The sequence below is a fragment of the Camelus dromedarius genome, chromosome 4, assembly GCF_036321535.1.
Source record: "Camelus dromedarius isolate mCamDro1 chromosome 4, mCamDro1.pat, whole genome shotgun sequence".
NCBI classification, from domain to species: Eukaryota; Metazoa; Chordata; class Mammalia; order Artiodactyla; family Camelidae; genus Camelus; species Camelus dromedarius.
Window position 1 is genome coordinate 35,494,284 of NC_087439.1, and position 24,025 is coordinate 35,518,308.

Sequence of the window (24,025 nt, forward strand, 5' to 3'; positions counted from 1 at the left end):
TGCATAAATATTTACAATTATTATTGCTTCTTGATGGTTGATGCCCTTTATCATTATATATTGACTTTTAAATCTTTTTTTTTAAAACCATTTTTAGTTTGTTTATTTTGTATGGTAGATGTGTACCTACCCCTGCTTTTGGGGGTTACCATTTGCTTGAAATTTTTCCATCCCTTCACTCAGTCTATGTATGTCTTTCAGGCAAATGTGAGTCTCTTGCAAGCAGCATTTTGTTGGATCTTCTTTTTTGGGATTTTTTAAAATCCATTCAGCCATTCTATGTTTTTTGATTGGAGAATTTAATCCACTTATATTTGAAGTAATTACTGATAGTCGAGAACTTACTGTTGCCATTTTGTTAGTTGTTTTCTATCTGTTTTATTTATTTTTTAATTTTTTTCATTGAAGTACAGTCAGTTATAATGTTGTCAATTTCTGGTGTACAGCACAATGTCCCAGTCATGCATATACATACATACATATGTACATTTCCATATTCTTTTTCATTAAAGGTTATTACAAGATATTGAATATAGTTCCCTGTGCTATACAGAAGAAACTTTTTAATCTATTTTTATATATAGTGGCTAACATTTGCAAGTCTCAAACTCTCAAGTTTATCCCTTTCCACCCCCTTTTCCCTGGTAACCATAAGATTTCTTACTCTGTCTACAAGTCTGTTTCTGTTTTGTAGATGAGTTCATTAGTGTCCTCTTCTTTTTTTTTTTTAGATTCCACATATGAGTGATATCATATGGTATTTTTCTTTCACTTTCTGGCTAACTTCAATTAGAATGATAATCTCTACATCTATCCCTGTTGCTGCATCTATCTGTTTCAAAGATCCACTGTTTCTTTCTTATCCTGCTGCTTTTGTTGTCTTTTGATATCTTTTGGTATCAGTAAGATTTGACTTCTTTATGTTATTTTGTATAATTACTATAGGCTTTTCCCTTGTGCTTCCATGAGTCTTCCATAAAGTATGTTAAAATTATAACATCCTTTTGAACTGATAACAACTTCAGTAGAATTGCTATACTTTACACTTTTACTACTCCTACCATTCACATTTTAGGTTATTAGTGTTACAGTTTAGATATTTTATAATTATATAACCAATTATAGATTATTATTGTTATGGTTACTTTTACCATGCTTTTAAAAAAACTTTTAAACTAAAATTGTAACTGAATTACACATCATTTTACCATATTATAGAATAGAACTTTGACTTTATCATTTCAGCGAGTTTTATGCTACCTACTTATATTTTTATGATGTTAATTAGCATCCTTTTCCTTCCACTCAAAGAGCTCCCTTTAGTATATTTTGTAAGGCAGGTCTAGTTGTGATGGACTCCTTGAACTTTTGTGTGGGAAGGTCTTTATCTCCCTTTCATTTCTGAAGGACAGCTTTGCCAAATATAGAATTCGTGGTTGAATTTCCATTCTTTCAATATTTTTAAATAAATCATAACATTCTCTCCCGGCCTGAAAATTTTCTGTTAAGTAATCTGCTGATGTTCACCTGTATAATTTATTTTTTCTCTTGTTACTCTTAAAATTCTTTGTCCTTGACTTTTGACAATTATTGTGTCTTGGTAGGCTCTTTCAGGTTTAACCTTTTGGAATTCTCTGGGCCTTATGGATGTGAGTGTCTATTTCTCTTCCTAGACTTAAAAAGTTCTCAACTATTATTGCTTTAAATATATTTTTGGTCCCTTTCTCTTTTCTCTTTCTGGAACTTTCATAATGTGGATTTTGTTTCTTTTGATTGTGTTCTATAATTCCTGTAGTCATTCTTTCATTCTTTTTGCTCCTCTGACCATATAATTTCAAATGTCCTGTATTCTAGGTCACTAGTACTTTCTTCTGTGTGATTGAGTTTGTTCTTAAAGCTCTATTGATTTTTTTTTTCAGTTTAGTCATTGTATTTTTCAACTGTAAAATTTGTTTTGATGGTTTCTATTTTTTTGAACTTCTTTTTTGCTAGTGCATTGTGTTCCTAATTTTATTTAGTTGTCTGTGTGTTCTTGGACTTCACTACTTTAAAATGGCCATTCTGAACTTTTTGTCTGACAATTCATCGATCTCCACTTCTTTAGGACCAGTTATTGGAGCTTTATTAGTTTCCTTTGGTGGTGTCATGTTTACCTAATTTTCTGTTATCCTTTATTCCTTATGTTAGTATCTGTGCATTTGAGTAAGCAGCTTCCACTTCCAGACATTACATGCTGACTTTGGCAAAGACATTTCTTCACTATAGTTCAATATGAGTATCCAGATATGACTGCTGATAATGTCCTAGGGCAGATCAGGCTGGCTTGCTATCAGCCTGATGTTTTGAGCTAGGCCACTCCTTCAGCTCTGAGGTCAGGGGGTAGGGAGAGCCACTGGCTGGCCCAAGTGGAGTCTTTAGGAGTCTCCAGATTCTTTGATCAGGCTTCCTAGACAGTTGGAACTGAATACAATCCTCAGCAGTAACAGACTACGAATTAACTTCCCTGCCTTGGCCAAGCATCATGATGTGCCCCAGGACCTGTACAGCCCATTTTGGGGATGTAAATCAGGCAACACTGTGCACTGAATCCAGATGGGACCACAGGATTTTCTTCATCTTGGTGACATACTCTGGACTGCTACTTTTTATTATAAACCTTGAAGAACTATTAATCATTTTAAACAGTGATATGTATAACTTAGAAAAAAATGAAATTACAAATTCACTAAGATAATTATTAGTCAACCACTGAGTCTCTTCGTAATTAGACCAATCTGACTTCCCAAACTAGCACAAAAGTGCCATTCCTTCAACATTCCATAATACATTCTCACTATAGAAAGATGGGAAATACAGTAAATATGAAAAAATAACCCAGAGTAATACCACTCAAAGATAATGGTTAAATATTTTGTATAGTCTGAGTTTTTTCTAGACTTTTTTTTTTAAACAACTCAGTTCATATCTGGCAAGTACACTTGTGTCCTATATTCATATCTAAAAATGTTGCAGCTATATAAGAGAAGATCATTTGTTGGGGGAAAAAAAGCCAATCTCTCATTCTCATAGTACAGCAACTTACTATGCATATTCTACTGAAAAGAAAGTCAATGACATCATTCTCATCCAAAAAAGAAAGTAGAAAAATGAGTAATGTCTTTTAACAAGTGGCAATACATGGTATATTAAGAGCACAGGTGCTAGAATCAGTGTGCCTGGGTTCAAATCTCAGCTCTACTGCTTTTTGTTGTAGGTTGGACATTGTCAAAATCACCTTGAGTGTCAGTTTCTCTGTCAAATAATAATAATAGTGCCCACCCACTACTATTGCTATGAGGAGTACCTGTAGAACAGTGAGCACAGTGCCTGGCAGGTAGTGAACATTCAGTAAACATTATTATTATTTTTATTATTAACAACTATCTAGTGGATAAAATTTACACCACAAAAATATATAATACCAGATAAGATGAAGAAGGGGCTGTAACCACACCAAACACAAAGGTCGCCAGTGTGAGAGGAAGGATGGGAGGGAAGCCTCTCCTCTCTGGAGAGGCTTAACAGACCCTTAATATTTATTTGTTAAAGTGCATCCACAATTCATCTATTTAACAGAAAATCTAAAGAGTTTTGGAGTGACTTTGGCAACATCAGATTTGGGTATAAAGAAAAGATTTTATGGGGGTGGGGGTTTAGGTAATAGCTACTTAGGGTGATTCAGCTGGTGCAAACTGTCAAAATCACACTGCAGCCGTAAACTCAGTGTAGGCTTTGCATAGCAGGAAACCTGAAACATGTGAATTAATTAGGTTTGGAAAAACTGTGCCTTGGGTCCCTGATGGAGGGACAGTGTGAGGCAGGATGCTTTGGAAAGAGAGATTAGGAGCCAAAGATAATAGAGACCTCTAGTAATTAAGGGAATCCTTCAGGGCATTCTAATTTAAGTGGAGAAAATGTCATTTATTTAGGGACACAGGTGGAGAGAGAAAGGGAGAATAGCTCCTCTGTGGAGAATCTAATATTCTAGAAGATGAGTCCAGGACATGTGTCACTCTGGAGTACAAACACAGTAAGAAAGAAAACAAATGCCAGATCAAATGATCTTCATTTTCTTAGCCCTTCTCTTAGGGAGATACACAAACTGGGATAGAGGGTGGGAAAAGGCCAGGAGGAGTCACAAGGTAGCTGAAATCCCCAAAACTTAAGAATCTGATTTTAGTTCTGCTACTAATTAACTGAAGTTAACTTCACTATTGCCTCAGTTTTCTGACCAGTAAATTGGGGGTATAACATCTGTTCTACCTCAGAAAGGATCAGGAAAGAGAAAGTGCTTCCATCAGTCAGAGTTCAGTCAGGGGACAGAGAGACCGCACCAGATTTTTGTCACTTTTTAGTAGTAAGGATAAAAAAAAAATTATTTAATAGGGTAACTGAAAAGGCCAAAAGACACATTAAGATATGGTGAAGGAAGAAAGTACCAGAAGCAGCTTACAGCCCTAAGGGTTGAGCAACAAAGGGAAGAGGGTGGAATTATTAGAACTTAGAGGCTGAAAGCAGAGGACCACAGAGCTGACATTCAGATCTCAGAAGAGAAGGTCCTGAGGGGCTGGTACTGGTGGCTCTGAGTTTAGAGATGGGGCCCCACATAGCTGGGGTCTGCCCTCTGAGGAGTGAACACTCATCAGTTGGTGCTGGTATCTGGAGGTGGGAGCACAAGAAAGCTACTTCTGCAAATTTTAGAGTAGCTGCAAACTGGGATCCACCTGCTGCTAATGGAAGGCACTGCTAGTGCTGGAGTGAAGCTGAGAGAACAGGAAGCAGGCTGCAAGGAGCAAGTCTCTTTCTTCTCTTGCCTCCAGTCTCCCTCTAATACCTCCCACCCCCCATCCCAGCCATTATGGCAGTGCCAGGCTGGTGTGCTCTTAGCCCAAGCATCACAAAGTAGCATATAAGAGAGAGGGTTTTCAACTGGGAGACAGTAGCTTCAGGACTGGTACAATGCCCACGAGAGATTGTGAGAGCTCCTGTCTTATCTTATAGGTGCTTCAAAATAGGGCATCTCTAATATATTAGAGAACAACTAGGGGCTGCTTCAAGGAACTGTGCAAACTAAACGTGTGCTCGCTCGCCCCAGCACTTTTCAGTAGTGGCCGTGCAGCTCAGAGGATGTGACCCAGTGCAATGAAGGTAGAAAAGGTTAACTTTGAAGACTGATGTGTGGCCTAGAAAAGTTGACACTGTTTTTGGAATCAAAAAGTCTAGTCCTGACACATCAGTAAACCTCTTTGAGCCTCAGTTTCCTTACTGGGCACCAAGATAGTATGATTCTGTGTAAACCTGGCTTTTCCCAGGGGCTGTTTTCTTAGTTCACCCATTCCCTGGCCCATTCAAATACATAAACCTTAAGTGAGGTTAGGTTCCAAGGTCAGCAAATAAGGGGGAGGTGAGCTGTGGTCAGAATTGCTTAGAAATATGCCATTTTGAGGCCCACATAGAACCTATCCATCTACACAGCCAGATTATCCTCTAGAATTAGAACATCTCTTTCAGTGAGTGAGTACCAGATGAAATCGTTAGATTGCTGAAAGGGCCATGTTGTACAAAACATACTGTCACTAAATGGTTAGACTACACTCAGCCAGTACATGGAATTGAACTCAAATCTATACATTTATGTCTTAGAACTTGCTCCCATATGAGTTCTGGAGCCACCAAGGAGTCACTAAGAATGGTAAGAGATGTTTGAACAGTATCATTTACTACTCTAGGCCTTTTGTTTCTTTGTTTTGTTGAATTATGTGTACAACACCCAGCAGAATGACTAAAATGAAAAAAAGTCTAAGTGTTGTTGAAGATAAAGAACAACCAGAACTCTTACACATGGCTCGAATATAAACTGAACAACCCATTTTGGAAAGTGGGAACATATGCCAAACCATATAACCAGGATTCCACTCCGGCATACGTACCCACCACCATCCATATGGTATGATTTTATACAATGCTCAGTAATAAGTGGATGCAATCTATGCTGTTAGGAGTCTGGATAGCAGTTAGTCTTGGGGTCTAGAGTGAGACTGGAGAAGAGAGGCTTCTAGAGTACTAGTAATGTTCTGCTTCTTTTTCTTAAATTGAAATATACTTGACATATAATGTTGCATATATTAAATTTAATATAAATGTAATGTGTATAGCATGTTAATTTGTCACATTTACATATTATAATTTGATTGCCATTGTTGCAATAATTAGCACCTCTCTCACACTACATAATGATCCTCTTCTTAAGTGGTGTAGAATAAAGTCCTAATCTTTTAGAAAGTTTGTTGATTACAATACAATATCATTGTCTATATCCACTATTCTGGACATTAGAGCTCCAGGACTTACTTACTACTTGTAAGTTTTTACCCTTAAACATCTCTCCTATCCCCCCACCTCCATCCCCTTGTAATTACCTATTACTCTGTTTTTACTAGTTTGGCTTTTTTAGATTTCACAGTAAGTGATAGCATGATGTGCACAAAGTCCATGCATGGTGTCACAAATGGCAAGACGGCCTCCTTTTTCATGGCTGAAAAATACTCCATTGCATACATATTCCATATCATCCTTATCCATTCATCTCTTGTGGGCACTTAAGTTGCTTCCATATTTTGGCTATTGTGAATAATGCTGCAATAAACATGGGAGTACATATGTCTCCTTTAAATCCTTTCTTCATTTCCTTTGAGTATATACCCAGAAGTGGATTTGCTGAATCATATAGTAGATCTATTTTTTTTTTGTTAAAACTACTAACAATTCTTTATTCTTCATCTCCCTCTTTATTCTTATTTTTATTGAAGAATGGTTGGTTTACAATATTGTTAGTTTCAGGTGTACCACAAAGTGATCGGGATATATTTTTTCAGATTATATTCCATTATAGGTTATTACAAGATATTGAATATAACTCCCTGTGCTATACAGTAAATCCTTGTTGCTTATCTATTTTATGTATAGTGGTTTGTATCTGTGAATCCTACACTCCTAATTTGTCCCCCATCCTTTCGTAACCATAAGTTTGTTTTCTCTATGATTCTGTTTCTGTTTTGTATATACTTTTTTTTGTAGTATTTTTTGGATTCCACATATAAGTGATGTCACAATATTTGCCTTTCTCTGAATTATTTCACTAAGCATTAAAAACCTCTAGGTATAAATACCACAAATGGCAATATTTCAATCTTTATTATCTATCTAGATAGATAGCTAGCTAGCTATATAAAATTATAAAATAATCAATCTTCTTAAGCCAGTCCCTGTTGATGGGCACTTGGGTTGTTTCGATGATTTGGCTATTGTAAAATAGTACTGCTATGAACACTAGGGTTCATGTAACTTTTCGAATTAGAGTTTTCATCTTCTCTGGACATATGCTGTGAAGGGGGATTACTGGATCATATGGTAGCTCTATTTTTATTTTTAAAAGAACTTTTAATTTATTTTTAAGAATACTATTCTCCGTAGTGACTGTACCAATTTACATTCCCACCAACAGTGTAAGAGAATTCCCTTTTCTCCACATCCTCTCCAGCATTTATTATTTGCAGACGTTTTGATGACAGTCATTTTGACCATTCTGTAAGGTGATACTTCATGGTGGTTTTGATTTGCATTTCCCTAATAATTAGTCATGATTAACATCTTTTCATGTGTCTATTGGCCATCTGTATGTTGTCTTTGGGAAAATGTCTATTTAGATCTTCTGCCCATGTTTTTTATTAGGTTTTTTTTTTTTCCATACTGAGTTATATGACCTGTTTGTATATTTTGGATATTAACACCTTGTCAGTTGGCATCATTTGCAAATATTTTCTCCAATTCCATAGGTTGTCTTTTCATTTTGTTGATGGTTTCATTTGCTGTGCAAAAGCTTTTAAGTTTCATTGGGTTCCATTTGTTTATTTTTGTTTTTATTTCTTTTGCCTTAGAAGACTGAACTAAGAAAATGTTGCTACGATATATGTTAGAGTAGGTTTTGCCTATGTTTTCCCTCGAAGAGTTTAATGGTGTCGTGTCTTATATTTAGCTCTTTAAACCACTTTGAGTTTATTTTCATATATGGTGTGAGGGAGTATTCTAATTTCATTATTTTATGTGTAGCTGTCCAGCTTTCCCAACACCACTTGATGAAGAGACTGTCTTCTTCATTGTATGTTTTTGACTCTTTTGTCAAAGATTAATTGACCATAAGCATGTGGGTTTATTTCTGGGCTCTCACTTCATTTCTACTGATCTATATGTCTGTTTTCATGCCAAAACCATGCTGTTCTGATTACCGTAACTCTGTAGTATAGCCTGAAGCCTTAGAGGACTACACCTCCAGCTTCGTTCTTTTTCCTCAGGATTGCTTTGGCAATTCTGGGCTTTTTGTGGTTCCATATAAATTTTAGGATTATTCTAATTCTGTGAAAACTGTCATGGGTATTTTGATAGGGATTGCATTAAGTCTCTAGATTGCTTTATGTAGTATTGTTAAAATACAATATTAATTCTTCCAACCCAGGAGCATTAAATATCTTACCATTTCTTTGAATCCTCTTCAGTTCCCTTTATCAAATTCTATAGTTTTCAGCATATAGGTCATTCATCTTCTCAGTTTATTTGTGGTATTTTTTGATGTGATTTTAAATGGGATTATTTGTCTCTTTCTGATATTTCATTATTAGTGTAAGTAAATGTGACAGATGTCTCCGTATTAGTCTTATATCCTGCTACTTGCTGAATTCATTTACTAGTTCTAATAGTTTTTGTATGGACACTTTAGGGTTCTAACAATGACAGTTTTACTTCTTCCTTTCCAATTTGGATACCTTTTTTTTTCCCTTGCCTGATTGCTGTGGCTAGACTGCCAACACACTATGTTGAATAGAAGTGGTGGGCATTCTTGTCTTGTTCCTGAATTTAGCAGAATGGCTTTCAGCTTCTTGCCATTGAGTATTATGTAGGCTGTGGGTTTGTCATAAATGGCTTTTGTTATGTTCAGATATATTCCCTTTATACCCACTTTATAATGAATGGATGTTGAATTTTGTCAATTTGGGGGGGGGGCATCTATTGAGAAGATCATATGGTTTTTGTCTCTCCTTTAGTTAATGTGGTATATCATTTTGTTTGATTGCATATGTTGAACTATCCTTGTGACTCCAGAGTGAATCCATCTTGATCATGGTGTATGATCCTTTTTGTGTATTGTTGAATTCAGTTTGCTAATATTTTGTTGAGGATTTTTGCATCTATATTCATCAAAGATATTGGCTTGTAACTTTCCTTTTTGGTAGTGTCTTTGTCTGGTTTTGGTATCAGGGTGATGTGAGCTTCATAGAATGACTTTGACAGTGTTCCCTCCTCTTCAGTCTTTGGGAATATTTTGAGAAGGATAGGTATAAGTTCTTCTTTGTATACTTGGTGGAATTCCCCAATAAAGCTGTCCAGTCCTGGGTTTTTGTTTGCAGGGAGTTTTTGTTTTTTAATTACAGATTCTATTTCACTTCTAGTGACCAGTCTTTTCAAATTGTGTTTCTTCTTGAATCACTTTTGGCAGGCTGTACGTTTCTAGAAACTTGTCCATTTCTTCTAGGTTGTGCAATCTGTTGGCATACAACTGTTCATAGTAGTCCCTTATGATTTTTTATATTTCTGTGTTAATCAGTTGTTGTTCCTCCTCTTTCAGTTCCTATTTTGTTTATGAGGGTCCCCTCTGTTTTCTTCTTGGTGAGCCTGGCTAGAGATTTACCAATTTTTTAAAAAACTTAAACAAAACAAAACAAAACAAAAAAAAACAGCTCTTGGTTTCATTGATCTTTTCTATTTTTTTAAATCTTTATTTCCTCTCTGATCTTTATTCCTTCCATCTGCTGACTTTGGGTTTTGTTTGTTCTTTTTCTAATTCTTTTAGGTGGTTAGTTAGATTGCTTATTTCAGATTTTTGTTTCTTGAGGGGAGGCACATATCACTATGAACTTCCCTCTTAGAACTGCTCTTGCTGCATCCCATAGATTTTGTGTTTTCATTTTCATTTGTCTTAAGGTATTTTCTGATTTCTTCTTTGATTTCATCATTGACCCATTGGTTTTTAAGTAGCATATTGTTTAATCTCCATGTGTTCGTTTTTCCCTCATTTTTCTTTCTGTGGTTTATTTCTAGTTTCAGACTGTGGTGGTCAGGAAAGATGCTTGAAATGGTTTCTGTCCTCTTAAATTTATTGAGGCTTGTTTTGTGACCTAGTCTTTGGTTTATCCTAGTGAATGACTCATGCACATAAGAAAAGAATGTGTTCTGGGGTTTTTTTTGGATAGAGTGTCCCGTAGATATCAGTTAAGTTCAACTGGTCTGTTGTGTCATTTTGGACCTCTATTACCTTATTGATTTTCTATATAGATGATCTGTCCATTGATGTCAGAGGGGTGTTAAAGTCTCCCACTGTTACTGTCTTTTCTCCTTAGAGGTCTATTAGTATTTGTTTTACACATTTTAGGTGCTCCTATATTGGGTGTGTATATGTTAAAGAGTGTAATATTGCTTTTTTGATTCCTTTATCATTATACAATGCCCTTCTTTGCCTTTCTTTATGGCCTTGGTTTTAAAGTCTATTTTGTCTGATATGAGTATTGCTACCTCTGCTTTCTTGTTGTTTTGCATGAAATCTCTTTTTCCATTCCTTCGCTTTAAATCTGTGTTTTTTACCTTAAAGTCAGCCTCCTGTAGGCAGCATATTGTAAGTTTTAGGGTTTTGTTTTTTTTTTTTAATCCAATTTGTCACTCTCTGTCATTTGATTGGAGCATTTAGTCCATTGACAGTTGAAGTGATTATTGATAGGTATGCACTTATTGCCATTCTAATCTTTTCCAGTTGTTTTTGTAGTTCTTCTTTGTTTCTTCTTTTTGTTTTTACTTTTTTGGTTTGAAACTTTTCTTCTGTAGTATGCTTGAGTTCCTTTCTTTTTGGTTTTTGTAAATCTACTGTATATTTTTGCAATGTAGTTACCATGGAATTTTAGTATGTTGACCTAAAACTGTATGTACTAGCTTTAAACTGATAGTCATTCAGGTTCTAACACATTCTAGAAGATTTATATTTTTGTACTCCCCTTCCCCACATTCTGTGCTTTTGATGCCCTAATTTAAATCTTCATGCCTATACTTCTCTTGTTTATTATAGCTGTAATCACTTTTACAACTTTTTTAATCCATGTCCTGGCTTATTTAAGTGATCTTCAATAGTTTTATATATTTGCCTTTCCTATTATGATTTTTCCCTTTCTTATAGATTCTTCTTTTCCATTTAGAGAAAACCCTTCAATATTTCTTTTACAGTAGGTTTAGTATTGCTGAATTCTTTTAGTTTTTGCTTTCCTGAGAAATTCTTTATCTCTCCTTCTAGTCCATTGATAATCTTGCCCCAGCAAGAGTATCCTGGGTTACAGTCTTTTCCCTTTCAGGACTTTGAATACATCATGCCACTTCCTTTTGACCTACAAAGTTTCCGCAGAGAAATCAGATGATAGTCTTATGGGGGTTTCCTGGTAACTGACTTTTTGTTTTTCTCTTGCTGCCTTTAGAATCCTCCTTGTCTTTAACTTTTGCCATTTTAATTATGAAATGTCTTGGTGTGAGTCTGTTTTGGTTCATCTTGTTTGGGACTTTCTGTACTTCCTATACCTGGATATCTATTTTCTTTAGGTTTGGGAAGTTTTCAACTGTAAAATCTTCAGATACTTTCTTAATCCCCTTGTTTCTCTCTCCTCACCTTCTGGGACCACTATCATGCATAGGTTTGCATGCTATATATTATCCTTATATCTCATATGTTACTTTCAATTTTTTTCATTTGTCTTCCTGCCTGATGTTCTGATTGTGTGATTTCCATTATTCTATCTTCCAGATCATTGATTTGTTCTTCTGTGTCATTTATTATGGTGTTCATTGCTTCTTGATTGGTTTTTATCTCAGCAAGTGAACTGTCTCTTTTTGATTGGCTCCTCTTTATACTTTCTAGTTCCCTGTTATAGTCATCTTTATTTCTATGGATAAAATTTCTTAATTACTTTAACATGTTTATTACTTCTTTGTTGTTGTTTTTTAAGTATAGTCAGTTACAATGTGTCAATTCTGGTGTACAATACAATGTCCCAGTCATGCATTGTTACCTCCTTTTTGAACTCAAGTTCTGGTAGACTGGTGAGTTTTTTAAGACTGGTGAGGTCTGTTTCGTTATTTGTTATTTCAGGGGATTTCTCTTGTTCTTCTAATTGGAGTAGTTTCTCTGCCTTTTCATTTTACTTAACCTTGTCTAACTATGAATTTAGAAGAAGCAGTTATCTACTGTGGGCTTGAAGAGGTGCTTTTATGTGGAAGCACACCCGTGTACACTGTGTGAATCCAGTATTTTTGTTGCAAGGGGTGGTTTTGGTAAGGACACCAGCCGCATCTTTCCTCAGGGTAGGCTGGCCATTATCCACTTGATAGTGGTGTGGTTGGTGTTGTAGTATCTAAAGCCTGTGCTGGATTTGAGGCAGGGCTTCATCTTTGCTACTTGGCGGTCACCACCCTGTTGGGGACAGGGTCTGCTCCCCAGTTGTTGGAGTAGAAGCCCTGAGGGTTGGGTTCTATCAGCTCTGTCGCCCTTGAATGTGTGCCATGCCCCAAAGGAGGCAATTGCTGAAGCAAGTGAGGTCTCTGCAGTTACAGAGGACTTATGTGCCACCTGTATAGATGCCTGCAGTTCTGTTGAGAGGCATCCCAAGGTCATGTCCCCTTCTCTGTTTGTCCAGATCTAGTGCAAGTTTGTGGTATGGAGTGTGTTAGGGGTTGGGGTGTCGTGGCTGCAGGAATTGAGGTGACTGTGCTACCTTAGATCTGGGCTGCCTCTGTGGCAGACTTCTCCCAAGATCTGTCTGCCCCATATCTAGTGCTAAGCTGCAGTGTGGGATGGATGGAGCAAGGTCACTCTTGCTGAGAAACAAATGGCTGTGTACTCCTGCCCAGGATCTGTCTGCCCAAGGTGCAGCATTTAGCCACTGAGAACTCTTGTGGTGCCACCTGATGTACGCTCTGACAGTATTTGCTGCAGCTTTACCTGCTGCCCTGTGCCCATGCTAACAATAGATTCCATAGCTCCACCTAGATCAAAACCCAGGCACTCAGCTCTCTCTCTCCATAGCTAGACTGAATCTTTGCCCAAATCCCACACCAGGCTGTGGTGTAGAGTGAGTAGGGCGAGGGTGTTTGCCCTTTTGGACTGGGAAGTGCAGTGAGGTGGCAGCTGCCAGTGCAAGGTTCTCTCTGCCCTGATTATTAGCAAGCCAGCACACATGTACTCCTCTTGAGTATAGGCTTCTCCAGCCCTTCGTTCTGTTTCAGCCCATTCCCCAGCAGGCAAAGGGGCTTTTTCCCTCTGTGCCAGGATCCTGGGACTGGGATTTACAGATTGTGGCTTGACCTGCTCACTCGCAGGGAAGGTCCACCCACAAACTTCATAACAGATCTCTCCCAGGGGTGCAAGTGCTAACCTGATACCTTGTTTCCCCATCCTACCTGCTTGCATGGAGATATTTCTTACAGCTTTGGTTATATAGGAATCTTTCTGCCACTTTCCAGTTAGTTTTTTTTGTGAGAATTATTCCATTTGTAGCTGTATTTTTAATGTGTTCGTGAGCTCCATGTCCTCCTCCTACTCCATCTAGATCCCCCTCCTTCTTATTTTTCTTCTGTAGATCTATTTTTAATTTTTTCAGGAACTTCCTTGTTGATTTCTGTAATGGTTGAACAACTTTGCATTATCACCAACAGTGTGCAAGTGTTCCCTTTCCTCCACATCCTCACTGGTGCTTACCTCTTGTGTTCTTGTCGATAGCCATTCTAACAGATGTGAGGTGACAGCTCATTATGGTTTTGATTTGCATTTCTGATTAGTGATGTTGAACATTTTTCATGTACCTATCAGCCATTTGGATGTCTTTGGAAAACTGTCGATTTAGTTCTTCTGCACATTTTAAAATCAAATTTTAATTTGTTACTGAGTTGAATTCTTTATATATTTTTTATGTTAGTCCTCTGTCCAATATATGGTTTGCAAAAATTTTTTTTCAGTTCTGTAGGTTGCCTTTTCATTGTTAATTGTTTCTTTTGCTGTGCAGAAGTTTTTAAGTGTGTCATGCCCCCATTTGTTGACTTTCGCTTTTGTTGTTTGTGCTTTTGGTGTCATACCCAAAAATTAATTGCTAAGACCAATGTTGAGAAGCTTTTCTACATTTTCTTCTAGGAGTTTTATAGTACCAGTCTTATGTTTAAGTCTGATCCATTTCAAGTTAATTTTTGTAAATGGTGTAAGCAGTGGTTCACTTTCACGGTTCTGCATATGTTGATCCAGTTTTCACAACACCATTTGTTGAAGAGACTACCCTTTCTCCATTGTGTTTCCTGGCTCCTTTGTCAAATATTAAATGACCATATATGAAGGGGTTTAATTCTGAGCTCTCTATTTTGTTCCATTGGTCTATTTTTGTACCAATATCAAACTATTTTTATTACTATATTGCTTTGTAGTACAATTTGAAATCAGGAAGTGTGATGCCTCTGGTTTTGTTCTCTTTCTTTAGTATTGCTTCAGCTATTTGGAGTCTTCTGTGTTTTCATACAAATTTTAGGTTGTTTTCTCTATTTCTGTGAAGAATGACATTACTGTTTTGATGGGGACTGTATTGAATCTATAGATGTCTTTGGGTAGTATGGATATTATAACAATATTAATTCTTCTGATCCAAGTACACATGATGTCTTTCCATTTGTAGATGTCTTTGATTTCTTTCAGCAATGTCTTGTAGTTTTTATTGTATAGATTGTTCAGTTCCATAGTTAAATTTATTTTTAAGTATTGTTTTTGAAGCTATAGTGAATGAGATCATTTTATTTTCCAAATGTTTCATCATTAGTGTATAGAAAAGAAACTGTTTTTTCTATGTTGACTTTGTATCCTGCACTTTAACGAAATTGTTGGTTAGTTTCAATTTTTTGGTTGATTCAATATTTTCTATATACAAAATTATATCATCTGCATATAGCAACAGTTTTATTTATTCCTTCTCAATTTGGATGCCATTTCTTTCTCTGTCTTACCTAATTGCCTTAGCTAGGACTTCCAATACTATACTGGGTAAGAATGGTGAGTGTGGGCATCCTTGTGTTGTTCTTGATCTTAGAGGGAAAGCTTTCAATCTTTCACCATTAAGTATGATTTATTGTGGGTTGTCACATATGGCCTTTATTATGTTGAAGTATGATCCTTCTATACATCTTTTGTTGAGGATTTTCATTATGAAAGGATATTGTATTTTGTCAAATGCTTTTCATCTACTGAGATGATCACGAAAATATGATTTTTACCTTTTTTTTGGTATGATGTATTACCTTCTTTTTTGTTTCTCATATGGCAAACCATCCTTGTACTCTAGGGATATATCCTACTTGGTCATGGTGTATAAACCTTTTTAATGTGTTCTTGAATTCAGTTTGCTAACATTTTGTTGAGAATTTTGCACCTATATTTATCAGGGATATTAGTCTACAGTTTTATTTTCTTGTGGTGTCCTTGTCTGGCTTTGGTATCATGGTAATGCTGGCCTTGTAGAATAAATTTGAAAGTGTTCCGTCTCTCTCAATTTTTTGGAAGAGTTTGAGGAGGGCTGGTGTTAATTTTTTTAATGTTTGGCAGAATTCACCAGTGAAACCATCTGGTCCTGGGGTTTTCCATGTTGGGAGGGTTTTGATTACTGTTTCAATCCCTTTACATGTTATTGATCTGTTCAGATTTACTAATTCTTCCTGATTCAGTCTAGTATGTTGTGTTTCTAGAAACTTAACTTCTAGATTATCTAATTTGTTGGCAATAATTATTCGTAAGTCTTTTTATGACCATATGCATTTCTATAGTATCAGCTGTAACGTGTTCTCTTTCATTTCTAATTTTATTTGAGTCTTCTTTTATTCTTAGTCAAGCTAAAGGTTTGTCTGTTTTTTAATCTTTTTGAAGAATCAGCTCTTGGCTTTGCTGATCTTTTCTATTTCATTTATTTCTTCCCTGATCCTTATTATTTCCTTCCTTCTGGTAAATTTGGGCTTAATGTGTTCTGCTTTTTCTAGTTAGGTGGTTTATCTGAGCTCCTTCTAACTTTTTAATACATGCATTTTTATCACTACAAATTTTCAGAACCAGTTTTGCTGCAGTCCATAAGTTTTGGTGCATTTCCATTTTCATTTGTTTTGAGATAACTTATTTCCATTTTAATTCCATTTTTGACCCATTGGTTGTTAAGAAATGTGTCAGTCCACATATTTGTAGATTTTCCAGCTTTCCCCTTGTTGATTTCTAGTTTCATACCATTGTGGTCAGAAAAGATAGTTGGTTTGATTTCAGTCTTCTTAAATTTGTTAAAGTTTGTTTTGTGTCCTATCATACAGTCTATCCTGGAGAATGTTCTGTGTGCATTCAAGAAGAATGTGCATTCTGCTGCTGTTGGATAGAATGTTCTATAAATGTCGAGTCCTTTTGTTCTAAAGTATGGTTCAATTCCAATGTTCCCTTGTTAATTTTTTGTCTGGATGACCTATCCACTGCTGACAGTAGGGTATTGAAATCCCCTGTTACTATCCTGTTATCTATTTCTTTTACAGCTTTTAGTATTTGCTTAATTTTTCAGTATATATATATCAGTTGGGTGTGCATATATTTATGATTGCTTTATCTTGATGTATTGACCCTTTTATCATTATATAATGACCTTCTTTGTCTCTTTCTACCATTTTTTTGGCTTGAAGTATACTTCTTCTGGTAAAATTATGGCTACTTGCTTTCTTTTGGTTTCCACTAGCATGAAATATCCTCTTCCATCCCTTCACTTTGAGCTTTGGTGTGCCTTTAGGGCTGAAGTGAGTCTCCTGTAGGTAGCATACAGTGAGGTCTTAGTTTTCTTTTTAATCCATCTAGCCATTCTGTGCCTTTCAGCTGGTGAATTCAGTCCATTTACATTTAGAAAGATTATGTAAGGACTTACTACTGCCATCTTATCATTTGCCTTCTGCTTGTTTATTGTCTTTTTTCTTCTGTTTCTGCATACCTTGGTAAATCTGTGGTTTTCAATGATTTGCTCAATCTCCCCTATTTTTTCTATGTTTCATGTCTCTATTATAGATTTTTGCTTTGTGGTTACCACAAGCTTACATAAAACTTCTTATAGATAAAACAGTCTTTTTTATTCTGATAGCAACTTATCTTCGTTCACCTATAAAGGTTCTACACTTTTACTCTTCCCCTTTTATATTTTTATGTCAAAATTCACCACTTTTTATGCCATAAATTAACACATTATAGTAGCTATAGTTTAATTTTTTTCTTTAACCTTTATACTACAAGTAAGTGGATAATACACCATTCTAGTGTAAAGTTAGTTTTCTCATTCTAATTTCACCTTTACCAGAGTATTATGTACTTTCATATATTTTTGTAACACTAATTAGTATCTTTTCATTTTAGCTTGAAGAACTCTTTCAGAATTTCTTACAAGGCAAGTCTGTGGGGTTGAACTTCCTGTTTTCCTTTGTCTGGGAAAGTATTTCTCCTTCATATCTGAAGAATAGCTTTGCTGGGTAAAGAATTTTTGGTTGGCAATGTTTATGCTTCAACACTTTGAATATGTCATTCCCCTCTTTAATGGCCTGTTGAGTTTGTGCAGAGAAACTCAGTGATAGCCTAATGGATATTCCTTTGTAGATTATTTTGTTTCCCTGGTTGCCTTTGAGATTTTTTCTTATTATTGATTTCTGACAGTTTCATTAGAATGTGCCTTGGAGAGTCTTTCTGCATTGGGATAATAGGGTGTTTGATCAGTTTCATGGACCTGTACATCCAATTCCTTGCTCAGGTTGAGGAAGTTCTCAGCTATTATTTCTCTAAATAAATTCTTTGCCCCCTTCTCTCTCTTCTCCTTCTGGTACAATTAATCTTGTATTTGCTTTTCTGGTAGATTAGAATCTGATAGCTCTCATAAAGTTTCTGCCCTTTTTAAAAATCTTAGTTCTCTCTTCTAACTGAATCATTTCTAGATCCCTATCCTTTGAGTCATTCATTCTTCCATCAGATCTGTTACCTATGCTAGCTGCTATTGCAGTCTTCAGCTTATTCACTGAATTCTTCTGCTCTAGGATTTGTTTAGTTCTTTTTAAAACTTCAGTCTCTAGTATAAAGAAAGTATGATCATTAAATTTACCGAGTTTATTGAATTGCCTTTCTCAGTTTTCTTAAGGCTTGTTGAATTTCTTTGTAATAGCTATTTTGCATTCTTTATCAGTTAGATCACAATATTCCATGCCTCTGAGTTCAGTTGCTGAAGAATTATCATTTTCTTTTTGTGGTACTGTATTTCTTTGATTTTTTTCATGTTTGAGGTTATGCACCTCTGCTCTTGCATTTGAAACAGCAAACACTTAGTGAAGGATTTGTTTACTTTGGCTGTTACAGGTCAAGAGGCTGGTAGTTAAAAACCTTTCTTTTGTGTTCCAGAAGGTGACACTATAGCTCAAGTTTTTGGTTTTTCCTACTGGAGTTGGCTCTCAAGGCTGCATTCAGGAGCGTACAAAGAGTTGGGATGTGTGGGCTTAGCATCTGGGACTTTGGAGGTACCCATGATCTGACAGGGAGATCCAGGTATCTGTGAGTGGACCTTCTGCTTAAATCTCAAATCAGATAGCAGGAAACTCAATTTTTCAGTGCCCTCTGGCATTCCTGTCTGCCTCCTTCCCTTTCCTCTTCCTCCCCCTCAAAGAAAAGAAATCCCTCCTCAGAAATCCAAGTGCTGCTGGAGACAAATGGGTCCCTCCAGCTGCAACTCATGAAGGTGGGCAGCCTGTCACTCATCACTTGCACTTTCCACCTCCTCTGGCAGAGAGGCAGCCACTGATGCCAACAAAAGCCTAGAGTACTGCAATGTCACCATGGCAAGGAGGTTCCTCTTTCTCCTCCGCTTTCAAAGTCATCTCTATCCAGCTCCAGTGGTGTGCTGGGATCTCCCATCAGGTTTGCTGGATCTCTACAAATTCTCTAACTCCCATGAGTGTCCACTCAGTTTTGTACTCTCCAGATTCCCCCTTTCCTGATCATGGCAGGGACAGGTAGGGTAGGCTCAATGACTCCCTTGGATCCACAGCCCTCTCTGAGGTCATTTGTACCTATTTTCAGATGCACCTACTCTCAGATGTCCTGGTACAATGTACAGAGGCACTTTTGGTCTGTTATGGATGTCTAATTAGTTAACAACCAAAGGGGAAAGAAAAAGAACAATTCATGCTGCCATGATCCTAACTTCACTCCAGAGAAGTCAGTGTTCTGCTTCATGATCTAGGGCTGTTTCCATGGATACAACCACTGTATAAAAATGTCTCAAAATGCATCAAGCCATATACTTTTATATATGTATATACAACTTCAACAGATGTTAAATGTGACTCCATTCTACTTCTGGTGGGTATTTAGCCAAAATGATTGAAAAGAAGGACTCAGAGATATTTATACACCTACGTTCATGGCAGCATTATTCACAATAGCCCAAAGGTAGAAGCAACCCAAGTGTTCATCAACAGATGAATGGATAAACAGAATGTTGTATATATACACACAATGGAATATTATCAGCTATAAGAAGGAAGAAAATTCTGCTGTGTGCTATTACAAAGATGAACCTTGAGGATATTATGTTAAGTGAAATAAGCAAATCTCACAAAGGACAAATATTGTATGATTCCACTCATAAAAGGTACTTAGTCAAACTCAGAGACAGAGAGTAGAATGATGGTTGCCAGGGCCTGGAAGGAGTGAGGAATGAGGAGCTGTTTGTTCGGTAACTGATACAGAGTTGTAGTTTTACACGATGAAAAAGAGCTCACTGGACAGATGGTGGAGATGGCAGCACAAGGTGAATGTACTTGATACCACTGAACTGTACACCAAAAAATGGTTAAGATGGTAAAATTTGTTCTGTGTGTCTTACCACAACTTAAAAAAAAGTTAAATGTGACTTTAGCATTCATTTAGTTGGAGGGTATATATTAATGACGTTATTAACTTACCTCTGGTGAATACTGCAAAATTGTAACACCTCTACCCTTATTGGGCTACTCTAAACTACATTTTCAACCCTGCTGAACAAAAGCAGTGAAAAAAGCCAACAATGGACTTTTCTCCCCAAGCAGCAAGGTGAGATGCATGAAACCACTTTCCCATCACACAGTACCTTATACCAAACAAAATGCTTTGACTTCCTTTCACTTAAACTCACAACTCCCTTGTAAGGAAAGCAGGTCAGACAGGTCTGTTACTCTCATTTCAAAGTTGGGGAAACTGACCAAGAAAAAAATCACAGCCAAAAAAGCCCAAAATTTAAGCTTTCTGATACCAAATTCAAGCTGGAAGGCATCCTCATAGAACCCTCAAGTTCATTAATAGACTTAAAAAGCAAATTTGATTTACAAACTAGTTTTTTGCTCCAGTTGTTTCTGTAAGAAAATGCTTTATATTGTGTAGGTCTTTTTTGTATGCTGGAAAAATTCACTTTTGACTTGAAAACATTTTATTTAATTTATACAAATAACTACTAAATACAAAAAGTAGATTAAAACAAAATAGTTATTTTTTTTTCTGGCAGAGTTTAAATGCACATAATGGATAATTCCGAAGAAAATGCATTTTCCCCACAGCGTTCAGGACTAAAATTCTACTGAAATCTTTGCTTCTAAATCAGTAATATATTCGGTGGTGTCACATGGGTAATGGCTAAATACGTTCTGCATATGAACTGAAAAAAATTATAGTCTACACACATATAAAATGTGAAGCACTTAAAGTGTGAATTTAACTGATAATAAAAGAAAATGTCCATTTCAGAGTATAGTGTTAAAAACATTTCGGTAATAAAATCATAAAGACCACATAAAAATAAGCTTTAACATATGCACGAAGTAGTTTTGTAAAAACTGCTAAGTGCACAAGTAATAAATAATTTGCAAAGTTGTGTATAAACAATTCCTAATGTTCAGCATCATTGTAAACATCAGCACATGTGTAAAATGCAGCAAAGTCTGACATTACATTTTGTTTTGCCAAATTGAATTCCTATTATCCAAAGACAGACCAGTGGAGTACGCAGCCAACGTTTTGGCAAGTTGGGTCTTTAAAATTAAGAGTAACAGTGCAAGTAAGGAATGCAAAGAATTCCTAGTGCAATAAAGAAGAGAAGCACAGGCAATATTGCTGATTAAAAATTCACCACCTCCTTGAGTTTCCCGTGGGGAGTGTCTAGGAGACCTGTGAAGATATGCAAAGCCACTGTCTTAATGCCCAGATCTCTTTCAGGATTTCTCTGTGTTCCTCCAGTTCCCTACCTTTGCAACAGTGTCTGTCCAACATTAGTCTCTGCAGTGTGAACAGTTTGTGAAATGCCCAGTTCACAGTCATTGAGCGAGGTTAGGGTGGTTTTGGTGTCTCCCCAGCATGCGGCTGGGTAAGATGTCTGCCTTGTCCAAGCAGCCATTTGGGGAGGCAGACAGACGGACTCTGTTCTGACAGCCAGTCAGGCCAGCCTTAGGTCCCAGCTGGACGACAACAATGTCAGACCTTCCTTCTTGACACCATGAAAATGTCAACAGTCAGTTTTCAATTTGTCTAGGGAATTATCAATTTTGGTCAAAGTCTTTTTGATACGCAGGGCTGTGAGTCTTGCGGATGGATTTTGATACCAGCATTCTTTCATCAGCTTGGCCAGAGAGGTTAATGTCTGAGGAGAGAAAGAACCAACAGCACAGTGAAAAGTAGCTGGGCAGGTGTTTCTGTCAACCATTTTGCAGGACTCTGCAGGTCTTGTGAAGTTAGAGTGACAATACTGCCATCTTCCTTAAAGAAAGCCTTGACCACTGATAGAGAAGCCACTCTTGAGTTTCTTAAACTCTGTCCTTTGGACTCCTCATGCTGAAGTCAGTTGGAACTGACTTTATCAAGCCAATTACTTAGACCAGACTGGACCCCTTGATGGTTTTATGGGTGCTAAAAGCAGTAATACTAAACCAGAGTTAATACTGGAATGTATAGATAAGGTCATTTCTCAGTGTCGTAAATTTGCTACTACTAAAGAGCGGCAATAAGGATCTTCAGCATTAAACAGCTTATGTTTGGAATTTTAAGTATGCAGAGATGAAAGGGGGGTAAAAGCACCACTCGGGTCTCTTGCTTTACAGGTGAAACTGCAGTCCTAGGGCTAGTGGCATAGTAGGAGCTAGGCCATAGGAGAAATTTTTGTGAATGTTGTCATTCATTAGCAAAATTTATTGGATGTGTAGCTCCTTCAAGAATGAGAGCATTTTGTGAACCTATTAGGCCCTTCTGTGTAAAATCGGGAGACACAGCAACAGCTAGGGCAGAGCATTCAAGAACTAGACCAGCTGAAACTCAAGCACCTGCAACAAGCGAACAGATGAAAACAGCTCTGAAACTAAGAAAGCAGCACTCTTACCGGGTCTGAGAACCATCTGTTAGGTATGTTGGGCCTCTGCTGATCCACACAGACTACCTTCCTCATGTCTTCAAAACTTGGGTCGTTGGGAACCACATCATAAAATGGTGGCTTGTAATCCTCCACGATACCTGCACACACAGACAGGAATGGTGTCGGGTTAGTGAAAGGGCAGAGGCTCCCCAGGGTTTTAGTGATGGGCGTCCCAAGTCACCATGTGACAGGAAAACGTACTAATCATCTTCCTCAAAATTCAAGGTAATGCTGAAAGCTACAGGTAGGTCTTAAAATAAGTGGAGAACAAAGCAATAAATCGAAGCCCTTCAGAGAAATGGAGGAAAGTAATTATTAGAAAAAAAGTGACTACTTCTCAAGCAATTATAATTATTAACAAAACGCTCCCGAGAGTGTATAGAAACAACTCTTCAATGCCCAGCAGGGCATAGGAGACAGAACAAGAACTCCTTCAGTGATTAAAAAGGGACAAGACACCTAAAGAAGGCACATGAATCTAGTGGTTTCAAACCATAAACTTCAACAAAAAGTTGTCCACAAACTAAAGCTAGAGGTAAACAAATAACCCAAGACCATCATCTAAAATACCCTTTTTTTGTTATGATATGGTTAGGCAAAATCATTGCTATAAAATAATCCCTCCCATTGGGAGGATGCAAATAATGTTCTATGAAATACTCATTTCCTCATTCATTCCTCATTCCATGTGTTCTGAGTACCCACTGTCAGACACAGCTGTCTGTTTGATGGCTCTATTATTTCTTCTCAGAGCAAAGGCACAAAATGTAGAGGACAGTCATTTGGGAAGGAGAAGAATGGCTGAAAAGAATAAACACTCCCCTTACTCCCAAGCAAATATGAAAGTGGCTGATTTCAGCATCTGCCCCTGTGTGGTTTCCACTGCCTTAGAAACCTTTTTCCCCAGCAAAATTACCTTGGTTCCTTACTTTTCACAGAGAAAAGTAGTTCCACAAACCGAAAAAGTTAAAGCAGTAATTTGGAATTAGAAAATTGATGAAAGGAAAGAAAGGAAAGAAAGAAAAGAAAAGAAAGGAAAGAAAGGAAAGAAACCCACAAAATCCATTATCTTTCTTCCACCATCAAAGGCTTCAATGAAGAGGACAATGGATTACTTGGTGTAGTGCCTTTTTTCCTTCCTCCATGCAACTTTCTCCTATTTATAAATACCTACCAGATTGTTGGTGCAGACAGAAGGAGGCTGTTTTAATAATTAAAACCATTATTAAGTTTTTCTAGTTCCTACAAGCCACCTGAAAAGCTTCAGTCTCTCTTTCATTTATCAAAGAAATTAACAGTAAGAAGCTGTTCTCAGAAATTCCATATAAATACAAACCAGTTATGCAAAAAATTAGCCATCATAAGGAACATCTATTAAACAACTACAGATTTTT

At 36.9% G+C, this 24,025-nt stretch overlaps 1 protein-coding gene and 1 long non-coding RNA gene across 6 annotated transcripts in view; one reads left to right on the forward strand and one right to left on the reverse strand.

Moving 5' to 3' along the window:
* Nucleotides 1–24,025, forward strand: part of LOC135321132 (uncharacterized) — a 121,683-nt gene that overhangs the window by 81,226 nt on the left and 16,432 nt on the right. The gene's annotated exons all lie outside the window — the stretch shown is intronic.
* The window catches only part of ACVR1 (activin A receptor type 1), a 117,832-nt gene continuing 114,452 nt past the window's right edge, over nt 20,646–24,025 (reverse strand). For all 4 annotated transcript variants that reach the window (XM_064484797.1, XM_064484795.1, XM_064484796.1 and 1 more), the window contains 2 exons: nt 22,599–22,729; nt 20,646–21,866 (listed from right to left, as the gene is read on the reverse strand). In XM_064484797.1, the coding sequence (XP_064340867.1) occupies nt 21,732–21,866; nt 22,599–22,729 (266 nt within the window). In that variant the 3' untranslated portion in view covers nt 20,646–21,731. The remainder of the gene's footprint in view (nt 21,867–22,598; nt 22,730–24,025) is intronic.